The sequence below is a fragment of the Ammospiza nelsoni genome, chromosome 6 (genome assembly GCF_027579445.1).
Source record: "Ammospiza nelsoni isolate bAmmNel1 chromosome 6, bAmmNel1.pri, whole genome shotgun sequence".
NCBI classification, from domain to species: Eukaryota; Metazoa; Chordata; class Aves; order Passeriformes; family Passerellidae; genus Ammospiza; species Ammospiza nelsoni.
In genome coordinates this window covers 56,852,863-56,872,789 of record NC_080638.1, presented here as the reverse complement: position 1 = coordinate 56,872,789, position 19,927 = coordinate 56,852,863, and the positions used below count along the sequence as shown (strand labels likewise).

At 37.0% G+C, this 19,927-nt stretch overlaps 1 protein-coding gene across 2 annotated transcripts in view; it reads left to right on the top strand.

The window, feature by feature from the left end:
* The window catches only part of NUDT14 (nudix hydrolase 14), a 60,550-nt gene that overhangs the window by 19,581 nt on the left and 21,042 nt on the right, over positions 1-19,927 (top strand). For both annotated transcript variants that reach the window (XM_059474954.1, XM_059474956.1), the window contains exon 2: positions 8,876-8,919. In XM_059474954.1, coding sequence (XP_059330937.1) covers positions 8,876-8,919 — 44 coding nt within the window. The remainder of the gene's footprint in view (positions 1-8,875; positions 8,920-19,927) is intronic.

Genomic DNA, 19,927 nt, shown 5'->3' with positions numbered 1-19,927 from the left:
ACAAATATCAGTGGTGAGGTGAGGGTAGAGTAAAGATGTGCAGGTGGGGGTAGGAAAAGGGGCTGCTTGCTTTTTGTCTGACTTACATTATTTTGGGACTGCACCCCAGGACAGCGTGACTTCAACATCACATTTGAATTAGTAGTTATGTTATAAGACAGCCCAGCATGACAGTTCCCTAATACTGCTGTGTACATTCTAAAGAAAAAAAAAATGGTCACTCAACTAATGCAAATTGAAATTATTTTATTGATTTTAATATTTTTCTATTATTATAAATAATAATACAAATTTAATATTTTTGTATTATTATAAATAATACTATAAAATATTTTAATATTTTTGTAACTGAGTTCATGGTTTTATGCAAGCTGAAAGTGCTTCTTTTCATTTTGAAAGATAATGCAGAACTTTCTATGAAGTCTGTAATTATATAAAAAGAAGACAGCATTCTCCCTGCTTGCTACAAATCAAACCTTTCAAGTAGACAAAAAAGTTATGATAAGTCATTATTTCAAACAAATTTCAGATGCAAAGTAGTCTTTTCAAGACAGGATTTATCTTTTAGATGAAAAAGTTGAATATTAAATGTCATTGAATTTTTGACTGTTCATTTGCAGCTTTTTTTCATGGATGAAGATTTATAGATACAGCATGGTAGTTCTTCAGCTTCTATATAGAAAAAAATCCACCCCACTGACTCATTAATCCAATAAAAATATTCAACAGGAAGCAATAAAGCTTTTAAATTTTATTGACTAGTTATTGAATAGGTATTCTGTTGTCATTTTAAAATCTTGAGGAGTCCAAACTTGCTTTAGCTATCTCAGTTTTATTTTTCTTCTTCATACAGGTTTCACAGCATTGTGGTGACTACCGATGCTTTATTTCTTTTAAAAAATTCCAAACTTTGTATTTTGAGAGTGATTTTTTAATCACATAATTTTGGTATATCCTGAAAATACTATGAAAAATGTTCAGACAGTGCAAGGTAATTTGGTGACTAATTGTCTCTGATAATGAAGCGAAAAGAGTAAAGTCCTAAGTTTGTCCTGGAAGTGCAGTTTCTTCAGGCACATCATTGTGGGCACTGAAAACATTTTGTATTGATTCTATAGAACAGAGAGTTCCAGCATTAATAATTGAGGTGACAAGAAATTGTTTACATTAGGTTATCAGTGTTCATATGTTGCCACTGAAAACCACTGTAGATGTGACATCACAGAATTACAGAATCACAGAATTTTCAAGACTGGAAGAGACCTATAAGATCATCTAGTCCAGCCGATGTTCTAACTGTTCAGCTAGATCATGGCAGCAAGTGCCACATCCAGTCTTTTTTTAAATTCTTCAAGGGATGATGCCTCTACCACCTCACTGGGTAAATGATTCCAGTTTCTGACCACTCTTTCTGTGAAGTATTTCCTTCTTACTTCTAACTTACATCTAGCTTGACGCAACTTGAGACTGTGTCCTCTTGTTCTATCCGTTGTCGCCCGGAGAAAGAGGCCGACCCCCAGCTCACTACAGCCACCCTTCAGCCACCCCCAGGTTCCATTAGGCTGGAAAAAGAAACATAACAAGGAAGCCTCAACTGGTAACAGCACTTCTTCAGCAGTGAGAGGAGGAAGGAAGGGAAGGGTTCATTTGCAGAGGGGTGAGGACAGAACTTTTATGGCTTTACCATAGGGGAAATCCACTCTGTTAAACCCAGGGTCTGGGACTTGAGAAGCAGCAGCTTACACACATCTTTCCTATTGTAGAACCATATCTTTTATAAACCAAAAAGTTCTGAATTTCTGAGTTGCCTTTATTGCAAATTTATCTCTTGACAGCTTTTATTGGTCATAAAAAGGTGAATATGGCTGAAAAGCATTAAGCTGAGACACTTAAGGAAATAAAGGTGGCAGGAGGGAGCAGGTGCTGGCTGTGTTGGTGCAGATTTTTGTCTTCTTGAGTCAGTTTCTTGACTGCTCATTTGGAATAACCTCACAAAAACCCATCTAATAAAATGAGAAGTTCAGTGTTCTCTTGCTATGAAGGTTTGGGCAACAAGTTGACACCTCCACAGGAGAATGCATGGTGAATTTCCAGATAGAGGCATTGCTTTGCCCATTGGTACTAAACTTTGTGAACACATTTCTAGAAGATTGGTTTAATGTGAAAATAAGTGCAATGAAAAAACAAGTTTTATACTTTTTGAAAGAAAAGCATAACCCTCAAACGATTAAAAAATTTTTCTTGAGAGCAGAAAAAAAGCAAAAAATTGATTATTACTCTAGGGAGTTTTACTGCTTTGGTCCATGTAAATCATTAAACAGGGACCTCACTTTTGCTTGACTTTGCTGATTCTGGTTTAAGACCATTATTTGCCAATTAATTCTCTTATCTGTTTTTCAGCACCCATAGTAGAATTATTTTATTACATGAAGAATGCTCATTATCCCTTTGTATTAAGGACATGAACTGCTTTTGTGTCTTAGGAGTGGAAACAGAGGAGATGGAGCAATGAGGACAGAGTTATTTTTATTTTATAATTGTTTCAACTTTTCCAGTGGGATTTTTTTTTCACAAATACGGAACATTTACTTCTTGGGTGACTGCTTTAAACCAAATCCAAATGGTAAAGACTGGGGGATCACGACTTGTTTGTCATTTTAACCCTCATAACTAGTGCCTGTAGCTTATCTAAATCAGAATGTATTTGTCTTAACTGCCTCTGTTTGTTTACATCAACTTTTGTCTGGGCTCTAACTGAATTGTAAGATCATTGAACAGGAACTGTTCCCACTATATGTGTTTAGTGCCTTTCACAATGGGGCACCAAGCCTCATGTTGTCTCTCCTGTAATGTAAACAGAAAGAAGTTAATCATTGTCATAGACAGATTTCTTTTCTTTTTCTTTTAGTGGTATATGTGATGTTAATTTGCTTATTTCGTATTTTGGACATATTTTGGACACATGCATTTTAAGTGATCTGCCTGCATGGCCTGTTACTTTTCTCTTCAAAAATATGTAATACAAGGTTCAAAACCTTTTTACTGAGGTGGTTTTGGTGTAACTTTACAGTTCTTGGCCACTTAGACTTTCTCTGCCGAAGCAGAAGTGGATAAACGTGGGAAATGGCATAAGGCAGTGCCTTTAATTTGGTCACTTTTTAAATTTTTAGATACTTGTATAAGGCAAATAATATAGGAGAAGCTTTAAGTCAGTTTTGGGTAAAGATTATTTCTCCTTCACTTCTATGTTGTCTGTCCAGAGCTCATTTCAAGGAGTCATTAAATAAGTGACAATCACAGTTTTGTTGAATAAAACTCCCAACAGAGTAACTAGAGGAATCTGTTACTGTAAACCTGTGTATGGAGGATTTATTTTATACCTCCTTGTGTGATGTTGTGAGAAAATTATTACACAAAGTTAAAGGAAGCATTAGAGTAGTTTTGTGAGTGTTCTTTCACTTGTTACACCAACATGTTTTTGGCTTACTCTTCAGAATTAAACTTCTAACAAAATCTAAGAAGAATAAGGCTTTAATTGCACATGTTTAAAACATACATGTAATGCAGTTTGTCTGCAGCTCTTTCAGAAGCTGTCAGTTAATTCTTTTATACATAAGCAAGGCAAACCTCTCTGTGCAGCTGCAGAACTTGAGCACTGGTTCATTGAGATGAGACAGATCAGAGATCAGTGCCCAGAAAAACCTCAGCCTTTTTCCCAGGGAGGCAGATATCACATAGTGCTTCTATATTATGAGAAATAGTGAATATTTTTTCACCATCTCTGTGTAATTCATGGTTTTACAGAGTTTTGCTGTGTCAGGCCTTGGTGTGGCACTGTACCAAGGTTACCATAATCTGTGTGCCATGGATTACAGCATCTCCGTCCTTTCTCTTCCTCACCCTGAAACTCAGTAGCATCTTATAACTGGAGTACCACAGCTGTAATTCAATTAAATTACTTATGAAAAGGATCTCGTTCTTTGGGAAGATTCTTGGAATGATCCTTGAGGAAGAGCCTTATACCTCTCTCTATAAAATTGCGTTCGAGTACTTATTCCTTCCATTTGAAAAAGCTGCATCTGCAGAGAAATTGTGAGTGTCTGGAGGGCTGTACACCACAGCTAGACTGAGGGGATTGGTTTGTTTGGGTTGGGGGTATTTTAAAAGCCCAGGATGGTATCAGATCAGTTTAACAGTGATGAGTATTGGTACCTGTGCAGACACCTTACCTCATGTAAGAGCTGCTTCAAGAGCTGGTTCTTCTCAGATGGCAGACTGTGCATGGGCACTGCCCTCAGGGAAAAAAAGGAGGAAGGCATTGAAGCTGCCCTAAGTGAAGACTAAAAACTTCCAGTGACTTGTGTCAGAGCATGTCCAGGGTCTGTCACATGTGGAGCATACCCAGTGTCACCCTACAGTCAGTGCCAGTGAATGTTTCTTTCTACATCATTAGCACGGCAAGTTCTTTTTCTCTTCTTTGTTGGCCTGCCTGGGCTGAGTCTTAGACAAGTTCCTCTAGCAAGCAAGAGTTATCCTTTAGGCATTCTGGCAGTGATTTGACCTTGCTGTACAGATATTTTGTTGCCTCAGGTGGTGGACAAAAGCAAAGGACAGCAGTATCCCTGGCACAGTGATTCTTAAGGCATTTTAGCTAGAGGGCATGTGATAAAAAGAATGGTATTTTGATAGGCTGCAGACAAGTCCAACTTATCCATTACAGATAGTGTGAAGAGACTCCTCCTTGTAATTACGGCACTGAGGTGGTGCAGGAAGAGTCTGAAGAAAATTATTTCAAGGATGGTATCAGGACAATGTGAAGATCGAGTATGGGTGATATAAACAGCTCTGCACAGGTAGGAGTCACATCTGCTGAACTTGCAGCCACTGTCAGCACTTGTCTAGCAGAGAGCACTTGGCAGTGCCTGGTTGTCCTGCAATCACCTGAAGCAGAAGGCAGTGAGTCTCCTTGTGCAGACTGCCAAGCTGGGAGCTAGCTGTTGTTAATTCTGATTTAGTTACCAATGCCATTACCAAGTCAGTCTTACAGACAATATGGTCTTGTGACACACTTTGCACATTCAGGTAGTACTGAAATGGCTACTTGTGCTCTCTTTTTAGAGTTGAAGGAGTGTGTTTAATTTGGGTGCCTTTTTAAGGCACTGTCTTTTGCCACCCTCTGGTGCCTTTTGCCAGACATGAAGAGTGTTCTGGGGAAGCATTGCTGTGTGCTTTCTCTGTTCTTAAATTTTAGAGACAGGTTGCCAGGCAAGATGGACATCTCGTCTGACCTGGTATGGCTTTCTTATGCAATTAGTACTTATGTAAGTGATCTGTCTTCTGTGTAATGTGAAACGAGGTTGTCTCACATGCTGCCTCTCCTAGAATACAGCTTTATTAATTTACACGTACTATATGCACTAGTTGAGTGTTGCAACATCACAGAACCTGATCACTGAGCACAGAACTAGAGTGTGATTACTTTGTGATTAAAGATTTACCAAATCGATTATGTGTTACACAAGTTGCTGCAGTATCAGAACTGCTATTCTGAAGAGATTAAAACTAATGTAAAATAATTCTGACATATTAATCTTTATAAACATCACAGGACACATTTCCTGTTTGAAGCATAATTTTAAAAATATTTCTCAAATGTCATAAAATAATTCTTTCTCTTTCCTGTCATCAATGCTTAGATCTCCCAGCAATCAATTATACTCAGTTCTCACTGCATTGAGAGATGCTGTGATTGTTCCTTATTGGACATTGGAGAATGAACTACTTGTAATAATGCAATTACATATGCTTATTAAAAAGAAAAATGTTAAGGGTTTGAGAGAGCCTTTGTGTTTCACAAAGATACTTCTCTTTTTCAGGAATGATGTTGACCACTGATACCTTTAATATTGCAGCTATCTGTAACTGTGGTGATAGCAGAGCTTTGTCAAAGACCAGGATATATAGAGCTGAACAGTTTAAGAGGTAATCATAGCCACTTGGCTTTTAAAAGCATGAATCTTCATCATTTCAGCAAGCAATACTTTTGTCTCAAAGACAAGATAGAGATACTACATGCAGGTTGATATAGTTGGTTAGAATCTGGCTGGAATTAATGTTCTGTAAAGTATGTAAAGCAGCATAAGAACCACTGGTAACTGTTTACAAGCTATTAATAATTAGCAACCTTCCTAGCAGTCTGTTAGGAAAGAACCATGCATTGGGTACAATAGAAACTTAACTCCATTCAGTTGGGTTCAAATTACATTTGACTTCGACAATGGGGCATGAATGGGGCTCATTTGAGTTTCTGCCACTGTAAACAAAGAGATGTTGGAATGTTTCATTTGTTTATTGATTTATTTATTTGGACAGGTGCAACTTGATCATATGAAAAAAAAATTAATTCAAATATAAGCAGAAAATAGCTTAGTAAGCATTGTCCAGTCGGAGTATATGATATTAACCAATGTCTTGACTCAAAATAATTTAGTCTGTGGCTGGTTTTGAATTTGGGTCTTAGAATACTCAAATCATGTTCTGGAGAAAGTGCTTTACCTGGACCTAGAAAATAGAAAATACAGATTTTATTTTCTGATTAATTTATTTTTATTAAAGTTTATCAAAGTTTCTTCTTTGACTTTCTGCTAAAAATTATGTGCATGTCTGTGAGGTAGGCTGTGTTAATGGTAATAGAGCTCATCCTTGGGAAGAGGTCATTCAGTTCTGATGGATCCCATCTGTATGAGGATGATTCTCTGGGGTGTAATTTTCCTCAGCTATTTGAAACCCTCTCATAAGTGCTCCAAAGCGATCAGGTTCTATAATTTGCAAGAGGAAAGAGCTAGGAAGATTGTTGGTGTGGTTGTATGTTTAGAATGCAGTATCACAGGACTAATAGCCTAAATTAATGCAGGGAGAGAGTTGATTCAGGCTTTTTTTTGGCATCTCCAGCACCTGGACACCCACATTTCTCCAAAGTGAACACTACAAAGGGAGAATGGATGATGGTAGCACCAATTTAGGATTTGGGGCAGGGGAAGGTTGAGATTAGAGAAACAATATGGAGTTACATGCAGAAGACGTTACCTGTGGTACAAAGTTTTCCAGTTCTTTTGTGTTAAATGGAAAATTGCTCAGCAATCTGCTAACAAATCCCACAAATACCTTGCTTACAGGTAGAAATAAACTTACAGAAAGATTGAGCTGACCTTGCACATTTAATACCTTAAATTATCTTACCATACAACACAGCCCATGTTGCAGCTGTCTATTGTATCATAGTCCTATCAAATATGTTCCTCTGTCTCTCAGCAGGTGGAATGAGCTGGATATACACTCAGATTTGGAAGCAATGCCTTTAATATTTCAGTTCACACTAAGAATCTGCTGTCTTTATTTTCCTTTCAACATTACATTGCATTTGAGCAATGACAGGGCTTCTCCTGTGCTGCACACGTTGGATTCCTGTCAGTGCTAACAGAAGGTATGTGCACACACCAATGGAAGCACGGATTAGAGTTTCTCTTGAGGTGAACAACTGTTTATAATTAGAGTTGTGGGAATGAAGGAAAACCCAGCTAGCAAGCAAGCAGTCCCTCTTCCAAAAAGCTTGGTAAACTCATAAAGCTCAGGGGCTTAATCTCTGAACCAGAGTGCTTGTTATCTAATCCCCACCAGCTGTTGTGTACTTGGTAGCCATGACATCTGTAATAGAGCTGAAGGGCCTGTCTATATTGGTTGGCACCTTTACCCACCAACTGAACTCGATTCTTCTCTCATTGCTCACATTTACCTGCTTTAAATCATTAACCAGTTGCTCAGGGTTTGATCATCCATTTAACCATACTTTATAATAGAAGTCAAGTGCTGCTTTTCACATTAAGCATATTTTAGGTGTGTAGGTCTTCAGCAGGTCTCATTTTTGTGTTGCTTATAAGAAAAAGGTATCAACCATAAGAATTTCCTCTGGTTTCATACTGATTCCTAACACAGACTTAAAACTGACCTGGGAGTGAAATCTCTTGAGTTGTATTTGAACTGAAAACCATCACACTTCCAGTAAACAGAATAAAGAATTATATGCATCTCCATTCACTGATGTGTATGAATTGCTATAGGTAACTATAGAAGGTATAATATAAATGTAAGCAAGGTATATGTGTTCATTATAATTGTGAAAGGACACTTGTTTTCAGAGATCACTGTCAGCTAGTGGATATTGTTCTTTTTGAGCTGGCAGAGGACAGGAATTGGCCCATTTTGAGAAAATCAGCCATTTTACATCTCCCAGTTCTTGAGTGAGCGCTGTGAATCCAAGCCCTGAGCACCACCAGCAGTGCAGAGGAACAGCTGCTGTGCAGAGTGGAGTGTGACCCCTTCATGCTAGGTGTGGATAAAACTCCTATTTTGGTCCTTGTAAGGGCTTAGAGGGAAGGTGCCTTGTTCCTGGGTCCCACATGGGTATAGTTAGGAGCTAAGGGCTGAGCTGTTCTCCAGGTAGGAGCATTTCTGGACATGGAAGAACATACTTGTGGGTTATTTTACTGGTTAAAACAGAGCTGTTTATGGCTTCCTGGCACTGTGAATAGTTAGATTGGGCAGCTGAAGTTGATACTGTGGCCAAAACTGGGCCTGAAGGCTGCAATAAATGTCTGCTAGCTGTCATCATATTATTGTGGGTCTAAGATTTTGAACTGTCCTAAGACAGCTCCAGTGTCTGTAATACCAGCTGTCAAAATCCAGAATACTGGCCTCATAAATAAAGCTAACTATACTAAGTTTTCAAAGAAATGCCTCTCAAGTTTTGTTAAATTTCATTATAGTAATTTTTCAGTTGGAGTTAATTTGATTGATTTTTTTTTTTTTTTTCCCCCAGAATGGCACAAAGAAGTTCTGGGATTTTATGAGGACACATGACAGGTAACAATGGCATCACATTATTTCCCATTATCTTCTGTTGTATTTCATACTGTGTTCTCTTTAACTGGTCAAGTGTTGTTGATGTTTTCTTTCCTCCAATTTCCTCTTCAATTCTCACTTCTTGTGTAATACTTACATGTGGTTTTCTACTGTTTAAGATAGAATTAGCAGAAATTTTAAAATCTCCTTGTGATTTATTATGTTTTTAGTAAGTTTTGTCTTTTCTTGACTGTTCCAGTATTAGAGTTTTAACACATAATTGTGCATTAACACATTATTGTGCACATTATTTACACATTACATTATTAACACATTATTGTACATTTTAATGATTACATAGAAGATGGAACTGAAAGTTGGGATTGTATGAAATTCTCTTTTTTGAGTGAGAATTTATTACCTGAAGGAAAGAGTTTATTCTGTCTTCCCAAATGTATTTCTGTGATCAGAGAAGAAAAGCAATTAACTTCTGACTTCAAAGATCAGTTCATACAACATTATAACAAATAAGGTGTATATAAAACAGACCAAGTCTCAGTGTTATTAAAAACTAAAATATTTATATATGTCTTTCAAAAAGTATTAATATTTAATCTGTTTGCTGAAAATTCAGGCATTAGAAGATAAAAATAAAAAGCAAGGGTAACAAATTTTTCCAAGAAAAAGCTTTTCTAAATCTATTAAATGTAAAAAATGTAGCAAAACACTAAAATAAATTGTGACATAACCAGAGCAACATCAGGAGATGTGTTTTTTGTGTGCATTAAATTACTAAAATCCGTTGCATTTTGGGAAATTCTTCTCTGTTGAAACCCTCTAAGTCCTTACATTATTCTTTTTGTGATGTGAGTCTTTATATGCATGTGGGTGCCTGGGAGGGATATAAAATTCTAGCAGCAGTTTTTATCTATATAAAGATTATGAAGGTAAAATTTTCAGGAGAATTGGGAAAGTATTAGTTGGATTAAAAATGCCTGTAGTGCTTGAGAATGAGGACAGAAAAGGGAGTGATATTTCAATACTGAACTTCACACTTGCTTTTGGAATTTGCCTGGAAGACAGTTCTGTCTTTGCACTTTGTCTGTCCATATGGGCATGTGCCTGAATTTATGATGGCAGATACAAAGGCTGAAATGATAATTGATTGCTGGAAATTTAATATATTCCCATTCAATCAAGTGAATCCAGCCTCAAGTCACAGTGCTGAGAACATGACTTCCAGATGAATTTATATGACTATTTTTGTTTAAACTTTGGTTTATCACTGTGTGATAATGTGTGAATATATGCAACTCACTGAGTGGGGTAAGTATTAAAGGATCAGTTTTCCATGAACTTCTTGGGAACAGTATTTCTGAAGGATTTTTGTGGACATTTTTAAAATAGTTGAGAACATAACTTTATAAAAATGCTACAGCCACATGTCATGCCAGTCATCTCTGGTCACATAACATTTGTTAGCTTCAGATGCACAACAGCTGCCACCCCAACTTATTAGTGACTACTGTGGAACTGCAGAATGTCTAACACTCTTTCACAAGGAAATTCATGGCAGCTTCTGACACCAAAGGTAGTAATGTGAACTTCCTGCATAGGAAATCCATGGGTTTACATAAATTTGTTTTTGTGAATAGGAAGGCAGTTATTACCCAATACATTAGTCAGATTCAAAATCCCTTATAATACTTTAAAGCTCTACATTTTGATGTATTTTAATAGCTGTGATGCTTATTATGTGGAAAAGTCATGCTAACCAGTTCCTGAAGATTATAAAGAAATTCATGCTGAGAGAGCTCTTACAGGCTCATTACTGTCAATGAAAGATAAATATTGAAGAAGAGGAGAGGTTTCTGGGACACAGTTCTGTTGGTCAGGATTTCCTGGTGTGTATGTCTGCTTGAAGAAGATTGTACATGTTTTCCAGAATTAAGATCCCTTTTCCATAATATCTTTTCATAAGTATTCATAGCTTACAATGAAATGCTCCAAGTGTCTGCAATAAGGCTGTTTACCTGAACTGAGCATGTTCTGTAAAGATCTGTAAAGAACACATGTATATATTATATATTTACATAGAATTTATATGTATTACAAATTTAGTGATGATGAATTAAAAAAACAACTGTGTAATCCTGTAAAACCAGATATTGTGCCTAACCCATGTCTTTATTTCTCATCCTCTTTCAGCAGCACAAGTTAAACATGCTTAAGACTGACTTCCCTGCTGCATGGTAGTGAAATGAGAGCTTGTGTGCTCCTTTGGGACCCCAGTGTTCTGTCTCATTTCCAATTAGGTCAATGTAAGCCAATATTTAATAGATTTGTATCAGAAGATACAGGAAAATATTTACCAAGAGAGATGAAGTTATTGTTGTATAAATGAATCCTTTCCAACTGTTCAGATGAGCAGCTGATTAAATTGTGCAAAGACAAAAGCACAAGGGCTGCAGTAGTCACTTCATTTGCCTTAGATGTGAGTCATCTTTTAAAATCTCACTATATGTTGCAGTAGGGCAAGATCATTTAACCATATGTAGTCTGGTGGTGTAACTCTAGCACAAGGTAAAATAGCAGAATTGGTATTACTTTTCCTTTTCTTCCCTTTGTTTCTTTTCTTTCCTTTAGTTATTGCACATCTTGGGCATGAGTCTACAGTATGTGGTTCATGAGCTGTCTTAAGATCAAGATCATTCAGAACTAGACATCCATCCTGATGTCACTGCTGTAATTCATGTTGAACAAATAATTGCTCATTCCCAATCCCTCCCTGCCATTGAAAGACAAAAATAGTTGTGTGCAATTTATTACTGGTCACACAATAAACTGTGTTAAGGCAAACCTTCAGAACCTGTGCTGTCAGAAGTCAACTGTGTATCAGCATAGACAAGAGAAGCAGCATTTCTTACCATATTTAGGTTTAAATTCTAATAGGAGGAAGATCCACAACACAAGGACAATACCTATGGACAGTAGTTTGGTCCTGGAATGCTTTGCCCAGAGTCTCCATCCTTAGAGAAATCCAAACCTTTACTGGACAAAGCTCTGAGAAATCAGGCCCAACTTGGAGTAACTTTTAACAGGAGATTGGATCAGATGATTTCCAGAAGTCACTTATATCCTGAAGGTGTCTATGATTTTACAAGCATATTAAATGTTTAATGAGTGTTACAATTCCCATCTGAAAAGTGTCAAAAATTTGAAAACTTGTCAAGGAATCTGTCAATTCATAAGCCATTTTTCTATTGGAAAATAATGAGCTTACTATTGTTCTTGTCCTGTGGAATTAGATTTAAGTTAATATTTATTTGAAACACACAGATGAACATTGTCAGAGCTCATTGGAAGGTTTTACAATGTCATTAGAAACAACGATGAAGTTTACTCAAAATGAATGAAGTAAAAATCCTTGATTACCTCTTCTCCACTGTAATTATTGAACAAGTTTATTGAGGTGTTGCTCCTAAGAGTTAAATAATTTTGGCCTGTTGTGTCAGGCACACAGCACAAGATGCTTTCTGCAGTTATGCACTGCTTACTTTTCTAATTAAGTGTAATTTTCACTTTAATACTCAAAGTGATGTGTTTGGTCATTATTAAACATATCCTAATGAAAATCAGGCAGAGTGCAAGCAATGAAAATTTAGATACAAGGTTTATTTCAAGATTGTTTTTAGGCTTGGGTCTGTCAGAACTGGTTAGCAATTTGTGGGGGTGTGATTTGTGGGCTGGTAATTTTTTTAAGGACTCGGCTTTTAAAAATTAAAATCTTTATCAGGAGAACATTTGCCTTCTGCAAATTTGTGGTGATTTTCTGTTAGAAATAGAAACATACTAAACTTTACAGAGTAACCATCGATACCTGTAACAAAAAAATATTCTCTAAAACCAGACTCAGGTTACAGTTATATTCTCCCTCATCCTAATTTTGCTATATATAGTACAGTAAGAGCCTGAAATCTAATACTTAAGTTCTACATTCATCTACTTTATAAAGCAATAGACCACATTCGTTTCAGGTTTCAGCAGCTCCCCTTAAACAGATTCAAGGCTTTTAAAAGGCATAATTTGGGAACAGATGAAGGTCAGTGCACAGTCATGTGCTCCCTTCTGTGCTTTGAGTAATAACGCCTGAGAACAGGGACACAACTGTACCTTTTCCTAGTTGACAAAACAAAATTATGTCTACCTCTCTATGTGAAAGTATGAAAAATTCACTGTAAAGTTCACTGCATTTAAAAGAGAACAAATTTGAGGAGACTGAATTGTGTGCAAGATAGTTATGTGAGTTCCTCTGAACTCTGAAAATATCATGTGATGAATAAAAAGCATTTGGACTAAAAAACTTGCAACTCTACATATGCATTGTACCCCATTCATGCTGCATTTTTACCTGCAAAAACATGTCACAGTGACTCAGCAGTAGCTCCTGACTTAAAAATTCTTAATGAAAAAACCTGAAAGTTTACTCTTATATTCCTGCTTTATAAGATTTGCCTTTTGTGGATGTACCACTCGTCAGTTTTTCTGGGTCTGGATTGAAGGCACTTGAGACAGTAATTTGTGTTTGAATTTAAGTGTTTATTATTTCTTATCCATACAACAGTCTTATTATTGTGAGTTGGGCAGCTTTTCAATAGAAGGCACAAAATGGCCAACAATCTTTTGTTACAAGGTCTTTTAAGCTTTAACTATCTAATTAAGAGCTGGCACCTAGATTATTTCCCCTTTTAACCCAATAACTGATCCCAAAGAGCCCACAATGCAGACTTTTCTGCCCAATTACAAAATGTCACCCAAACCAATGAAGAGGAAGGAAGAAAAAGCATGTAGAAGAAACCCAGGACAACACCCTGTGCCCTCCATCTTGCTGCCATCCACAGCATACTAAAAATCCCAAAACCTAAATTTCTCACCAAGTGATGCACCTGCACTGCTCTCTATAATCTATTTCACACTTTTGTGGATTCCAGTCTATCTTGAAGTCTAGGAAACTTTCTCCATGACTGAGGGTCAAAGTCAATGCTCCCCTGGGGGTCAGGGCAGCCCAGAGCAGACAGAGAAATATTCCTGGTGTGGTGTCCTGGGCTTCCACAGCCTTTGTGTTTTTTCAAGTAAAGAGATGAACTTGTTTCACATTTCAAACAAATTAATTCCTAATCTAATTTGCTTCCTCGGAAGAAACGACTTTACACTTTATCTATTACAAAGACAACTGAAAAGTGTAGTTTTCCATCAGGAGTGAAGGAAACCTTTTTCCTTACGGGGTGAAGGAAACCAAAGCAATCTCCACCTCAGCTCATTCCCTCCTGCAGGCAAACAGGAGGAGGTTCTCCAGGCAGGTTAGGAGTGAGCATAACTCCACAGGAGGAGGTGCAGGCGTGGAGGCTGCGTGCTGTGCATTACCTGGCCAAGGGCAGAGATCAGGAGGTGCTGCCCGGGGCACTGAGGGTCACAGCCCAGCAGCTGTGGCTGCATCCCAGCCCTGGCCACGGGAGCAGCCAGGGATGGTCACAGAGCTGGGCCAGTGGCCTGCAGGAGCCACAGGGGCTATTCTGGCTCAGTGGCTGGAGCAGGCAGCTATGGAGACAGGGTGGAAGTCATGTGCCCTGACCACATTATAGGAGTGGATTAAATTCCTTCTCCTATTTCATATGCCAGATCATTTGGGCTTTATGGAAACTTAATCCTGTATGTATTTTTCTGGTTTATGTCCTAGTGTATTATAAGACACCATGAAATTTAACTCAGATGCTTCCTTTGTGCAAGAATTATCACAGTAGCTTTAAAATACAGCTTTTTAACATCATTACAGGTAAAAGAAAAATGTTTTTCTTGGGTGGCATATGCCTTTTACTTTCAATGATGTGCTGTTATTCTGTAAACCTTGTCTGTCTTTGTAATGTCTCCTCCAGGGTGTCAGTGATGTGGAATTTTCTTGATTATCTTCAAAGATAGTGTGGAAGATAATGCACTGTTTAAAATAACTGGAAGTAGTTCAACAAACAAAAATGATGAAAAGTTTAGGGAAATAATAGCTGAGAGAAGGGAATGAGGGCTGGGCATGTTCATGCAAAGGATATCACAACTGAGGAGAGAAATTACCAATTATCATAAAATGTAAAGGAACGTTACAGAACAGGCCAGAATAATTTAATTTCATCAGTAATCAATGACAGAATGAGAAATTATGTATGGCGAGGAAAGTATTTTTAAAATTAAGCACTATGAAACTGTTTTTACCAATAAGCAAGGAGGCATGTTTTGTAATCACTGTCATTGAAAATGCTCAGGTCTAGGCTTGATATCTGTCTATCAAGGATGTTATCAGGATAATGATAATTTTCCTGGTATTAGAAGGAAAAAATGTAGTAGCCTATTAGTTTCCTTCAACCCAAGTAATTACATGATTTGTCTGCATACAATATTTGCAAATAAAATGCACTTAATGCTGTGTTTTCTGTTGTTCATTTTTGGGGTTTTCTGCAGTGAAGACTTGACAGATCCTCTGCTTTTGTGCCAGGAATTCTGCAGGCGTATTTACTGTCTTTTAAAATGAGTTACTATGTTGTTACCTTAGGATCCAATTTAAATAAAAGCATAGGAATGAGAGAAACATGAGATATTGTAAAGTTATCAGAGAGAAACATGAAGTCATAAATTTTCAGATTCTCATTTCATCTTCTTAAGCATGTGATATGGAAGCATCCTATATTGTATAATCTCTTCTCTGCTGTATCACTGAAACAGGGTAAAATGGCAATAAAATCTTTATAGAGGAAATTGCTTCATTGGGAAGTTGAATATTTGCCTAATTCCAAGAATAGAATCCACAAAAATTCTTATAACTAAGTGGGTACATGAGAATTTAGACTGGTTAGTCATTGATTTCTGAATACAGGTTTCTGGTATCCAGATTAGAAGAATCTTGGATTTTTCACAAGTTTAGGGATTTAATTTTCTAGTGTTTCCAACAATATGCAAAATAAATTAATGTATTCATTCTCTTACAATCACTGAAATCAGAAAGAGTCTTCCCTTTGCTTTCAGGTGATTTTGAAATAAACCTGTTCTGTGTTGGTACATGGCCTAGAGACATGGCCTGCATTGGGATGGGTAAAAATAATCTTAGGAAAGCTAGGAAATGTTCTGTAGTTGGAGTACCTGTATTTTAGAATTTTAGCTGAAAATATCTCTTGGAAAAGAGGGAATTCTTTAAACCTTATTCTAGAATACTGAGGAAAATGTGAACAACTATCAGTTTCTCACTGATGGTACTGAGAATGTAAAGTTGTACCTGGCAAAAGGTTTTGTTATTCACGTCATGTTTGGGTTTTGGTAGGTAATAAACAAAGTTGCTAATTTCCCTTACCTTAGTGCAGAACACTTGAACTTTTTTGTTTTGTGAGCTCTTCTTGTAACCTGGTGATATTTTAAATTTTTGACTTTTGCCATTTCAGATGGAATAGAGACATACTTAAGCTTTTTAGGTGGATTATTTATTGGTCTTACTATGTGATAGCATTTATAAATGGCAGTTTCACAAACAATTAGGAATTGGAACAAAAGCCCATCAGGCTCTGACATCTGTTGCACATAATTCCCATGAAGCTGTATTTAATCTAATAAGTTAGCATAAAACCTGAATTTATTTATTAAAATATTTTGTTGAAAGAATCCCATTGAGATGCAATGTGTCATTTCTAAGGGTATCCTGGGATACTGGCCAAGATATGACACTTCAGGAATGTTATTGAGAGCAGTGTGCTTTGATGTCTCATTTATTTTGCAGTTGAATTTTCTTTCTCATTTTTCTTTGTTGTATGAAAATAAGTTGCTGAAAGAATTGTTTATTCTAAAGAAGTTTTCCTGATGATATTCTCTGGTTGGCAATACAAATTGCTACTTTACAAGTAGATACAAAATGTGTTTTTAAGGTGCATGTATATGGGTTTGTTACCACTTCCTAGTTCATTTTTATGCTGGTCTGATGATTAAACAAATATATGCTTCCTGCTTTATGGTGTCATGAACAACTTCCTGCTACAGTTCAGTTTACTGAAACCAAACTTCCTTTTGATTTTTTCCAAAGAAAAGTTTATTTTCTCAAGCATGCGTGGCTCACCACTTTATTCTGGGTTTATTTAGTATTAAATATTTACATTGTGTTGGAGAAAGCATTCAAATTTCATCAGCATACAGAAGTCTTTTAGACATCTCTAATTATCTATTGCCAAATCCACTTTATCTGTGATTAGTATGAAAGGGTGAATGTTTTTGTCAGGAGCTTATAGCTTTGCTTTTGTAATGGGCTGCATTTTAAGCAGCCAATTGGATTGGTGTTGGCCTTTGAAAGATGCAAAATGCTTTGAAGGAAGACTTAAATGAACCAGTAAAGACTGTGCAAGCACACACATTTAATCTCAGGACTATCTGCATTATAGCTAAAGCTCTGGGAAACTAAAGGAATTGCACTGGAGAGTAATCAAAGGGTACAGCTTTATTACATCTCTGTTCTGAAAATGAAGGGGCTGTTTTCTCTGGCTTAAGGTCCTGGGTGCTGTGCTGATAAAAGGAAGAAGACAGCATTTTAGACACCACATTAGAAGTTTTCAGAATGTGTCCAGCTGTGAAATGGATGGGAAATTGGAATACAGAAGTGGCACAGGAGCTACATACAATGTTTTCTTACAGACATCAAAAATAATTTGGAAATAAGATGAAGCATGCCCTCCTGAGGGTTGACTCCTCCCAAAGGATTGCTTTTGAGTGTTGGCTCTCAAACAGGTTTAGGTTTAGGTGATTTTTGATTATCATTTCAAACTGAAAACACAGTCATTTTAGATTGGAACAAGGAGAGGACACATTCACAAATGTGAACGTGGTTGTGTGGAGACCTCAGAGCACCTTGCAGGATCTGAAGGGGACCCACAGAGAGAGACTCTGTCAGGAGCTGCAGTGACAGGACAGGGAGTAATAGGTACAGGTTCAAAAAGGGAAAGTTTAGGTTGGATATTAGGAAGAAGTTTTTCACTGTGAGGGTGTGAGGCACTGGAACAGGTTGCCCAGGGAGGTTGTGGATGCCCCAAGCCTGGAAGTGTTTAAAGCCAGGTTGGATAACACCTGGAACAGCCTGGTCAGGTGGGAGCTGTCCTTGCCTGTGGCAGTGGGGGAGCAGAGGATTTTTCAGGTCCATTCCAGCCCTTTAGCATTTTATAAACATAATTTATTTGTGATCTGGTGTGTTTCTCAAATACTATATTTTAAAAAGACTAGATGGAATTATAGGCTTGACATAGAAAACTATGAATAATCAATTTGTCATCCCTCTATGAACAAAGAAAGCCAAATTCATATAAGTTCAAGAAGAAAAACATATTTATACTTTAAAGCTAAAACAATTATGGAATTATGGGATTTCTGAATTATTTATTTATTTCTTACTAACTTTTCATCTAGTATGATTCGTAAATCTTGACATTTTCTCCTTTATGAGCTACGTGGGCAAAAATATTAAATGTATGTTTTATATTCACATGCTCTCCAGCAGAGATGAATGCATCTCTAAATACCTCTGTGGTTGCACAGTACATTTGATTATTTTCTTCTGATTGTATCAAAGGGAATTTTAAAACCAAATATCTGTTGAGAGTCAAGGGGGCTGATTAAATCACTTACTTGCTTTTATTCCTGCATGCCATTTTTGTGTCTCCTTTTGGAATCTGCCATTCCTTTTTCTTTGTCTTTATTGAAAATGGTAACTGAAATACTGCAGGCGCTGTATTAGTAGTATTGGAGGGGGTTTGGTGGTTTGGTTTGGTTGGTTTGTTGTGGTTTTTTAGAAATCATACATCATTAGTTCCTGAAGTCTCCCCCATGGAGAGACCATGGAGATGAGATTCTTGTTTGTAGGCAGCACTTACCAGTATTACAAGATTTAAACTAATTTTGAGATACTTTTTAACCTTTAAAAGTTGGTGAAAGTGGCTGAGGTTAATAGCTCAGAAGTCCTAGCTTTCAATGTTAATATCAGTCTTTTCTTAGGTGCTTTATCTTCCACTATTCATTTCTGATCACAGTTTGTGTGTGTCACACATATCCATGCTTGACACAAGCAGCTTCCGAGTTGCTCTTACAAGGATTTAAGAAAGGTCAATTTCTTTGCCTGTGTTGCCTCATCATTTACCTAATGTATTAGTATTTTAGTTATTAATACAGGATGTTGTCATTAAAAGTCCTCATCTCCAGCTTTGAGAGAGTCTTGGCTCACTGACAGAAGTACAGGGGTCTTGTCCTTGTCTTTGCTATTGTTGTACTGTGGGGATTTTCTAAGATTATTTTTTAGTTTACAAATTCACATTTGTAAAGTCAGCATTAAGGCCACATCTAAGAATAAAGAAAGACTGAATCCATCTTTATTTAATAAAGGATTTTGAAAGTTTGTCTCATGAAAAGCAATTAGTAAGTGTCAGCAGTTGCATGTGGATTAACTATAGCCCTAGAAGTACACATTTAAGAAGCTGTGGTAAAGTTCATTTGCTGATCTCAGTTTCTGGGATGGATTTTAAAAGAATTAAAAGAATGCATGGTCCATATGTGTGTGTGCACATTTTAACAGGATGTCAGTTTTCATCTGCCCCCTACCTCAGAGCTGCTGTGGTCAAATGCTGCATCCCTTGTGCTGCTCCATGAAACACCACCTTCCTTTCTCAGGTTTGAGTGTGAAGTTGTAGTATTTCTGCTAAATGTCTGCTGAGCTGGAATATCACAAAGCATCAGTTACTGTGATTCCAGTAAATACAGAGCTGTACTATGTTGGGGGAAGGAAAATTGTGGAAGTAGTTTTCTATGGCACACAATAGAGTCATTTTCTAAACTATTCTCAGCAGTGTTTTCAGCTGTAAAGGTTGTATTCAAGTAGGTGTTTTCTCTTTTCATAAAAGTCTTAAAGGTGGAGGAGGAATTAAGGTTCTGCACTCTTATGTTGCAGGGCCCTTGGGTCAACTTCTGA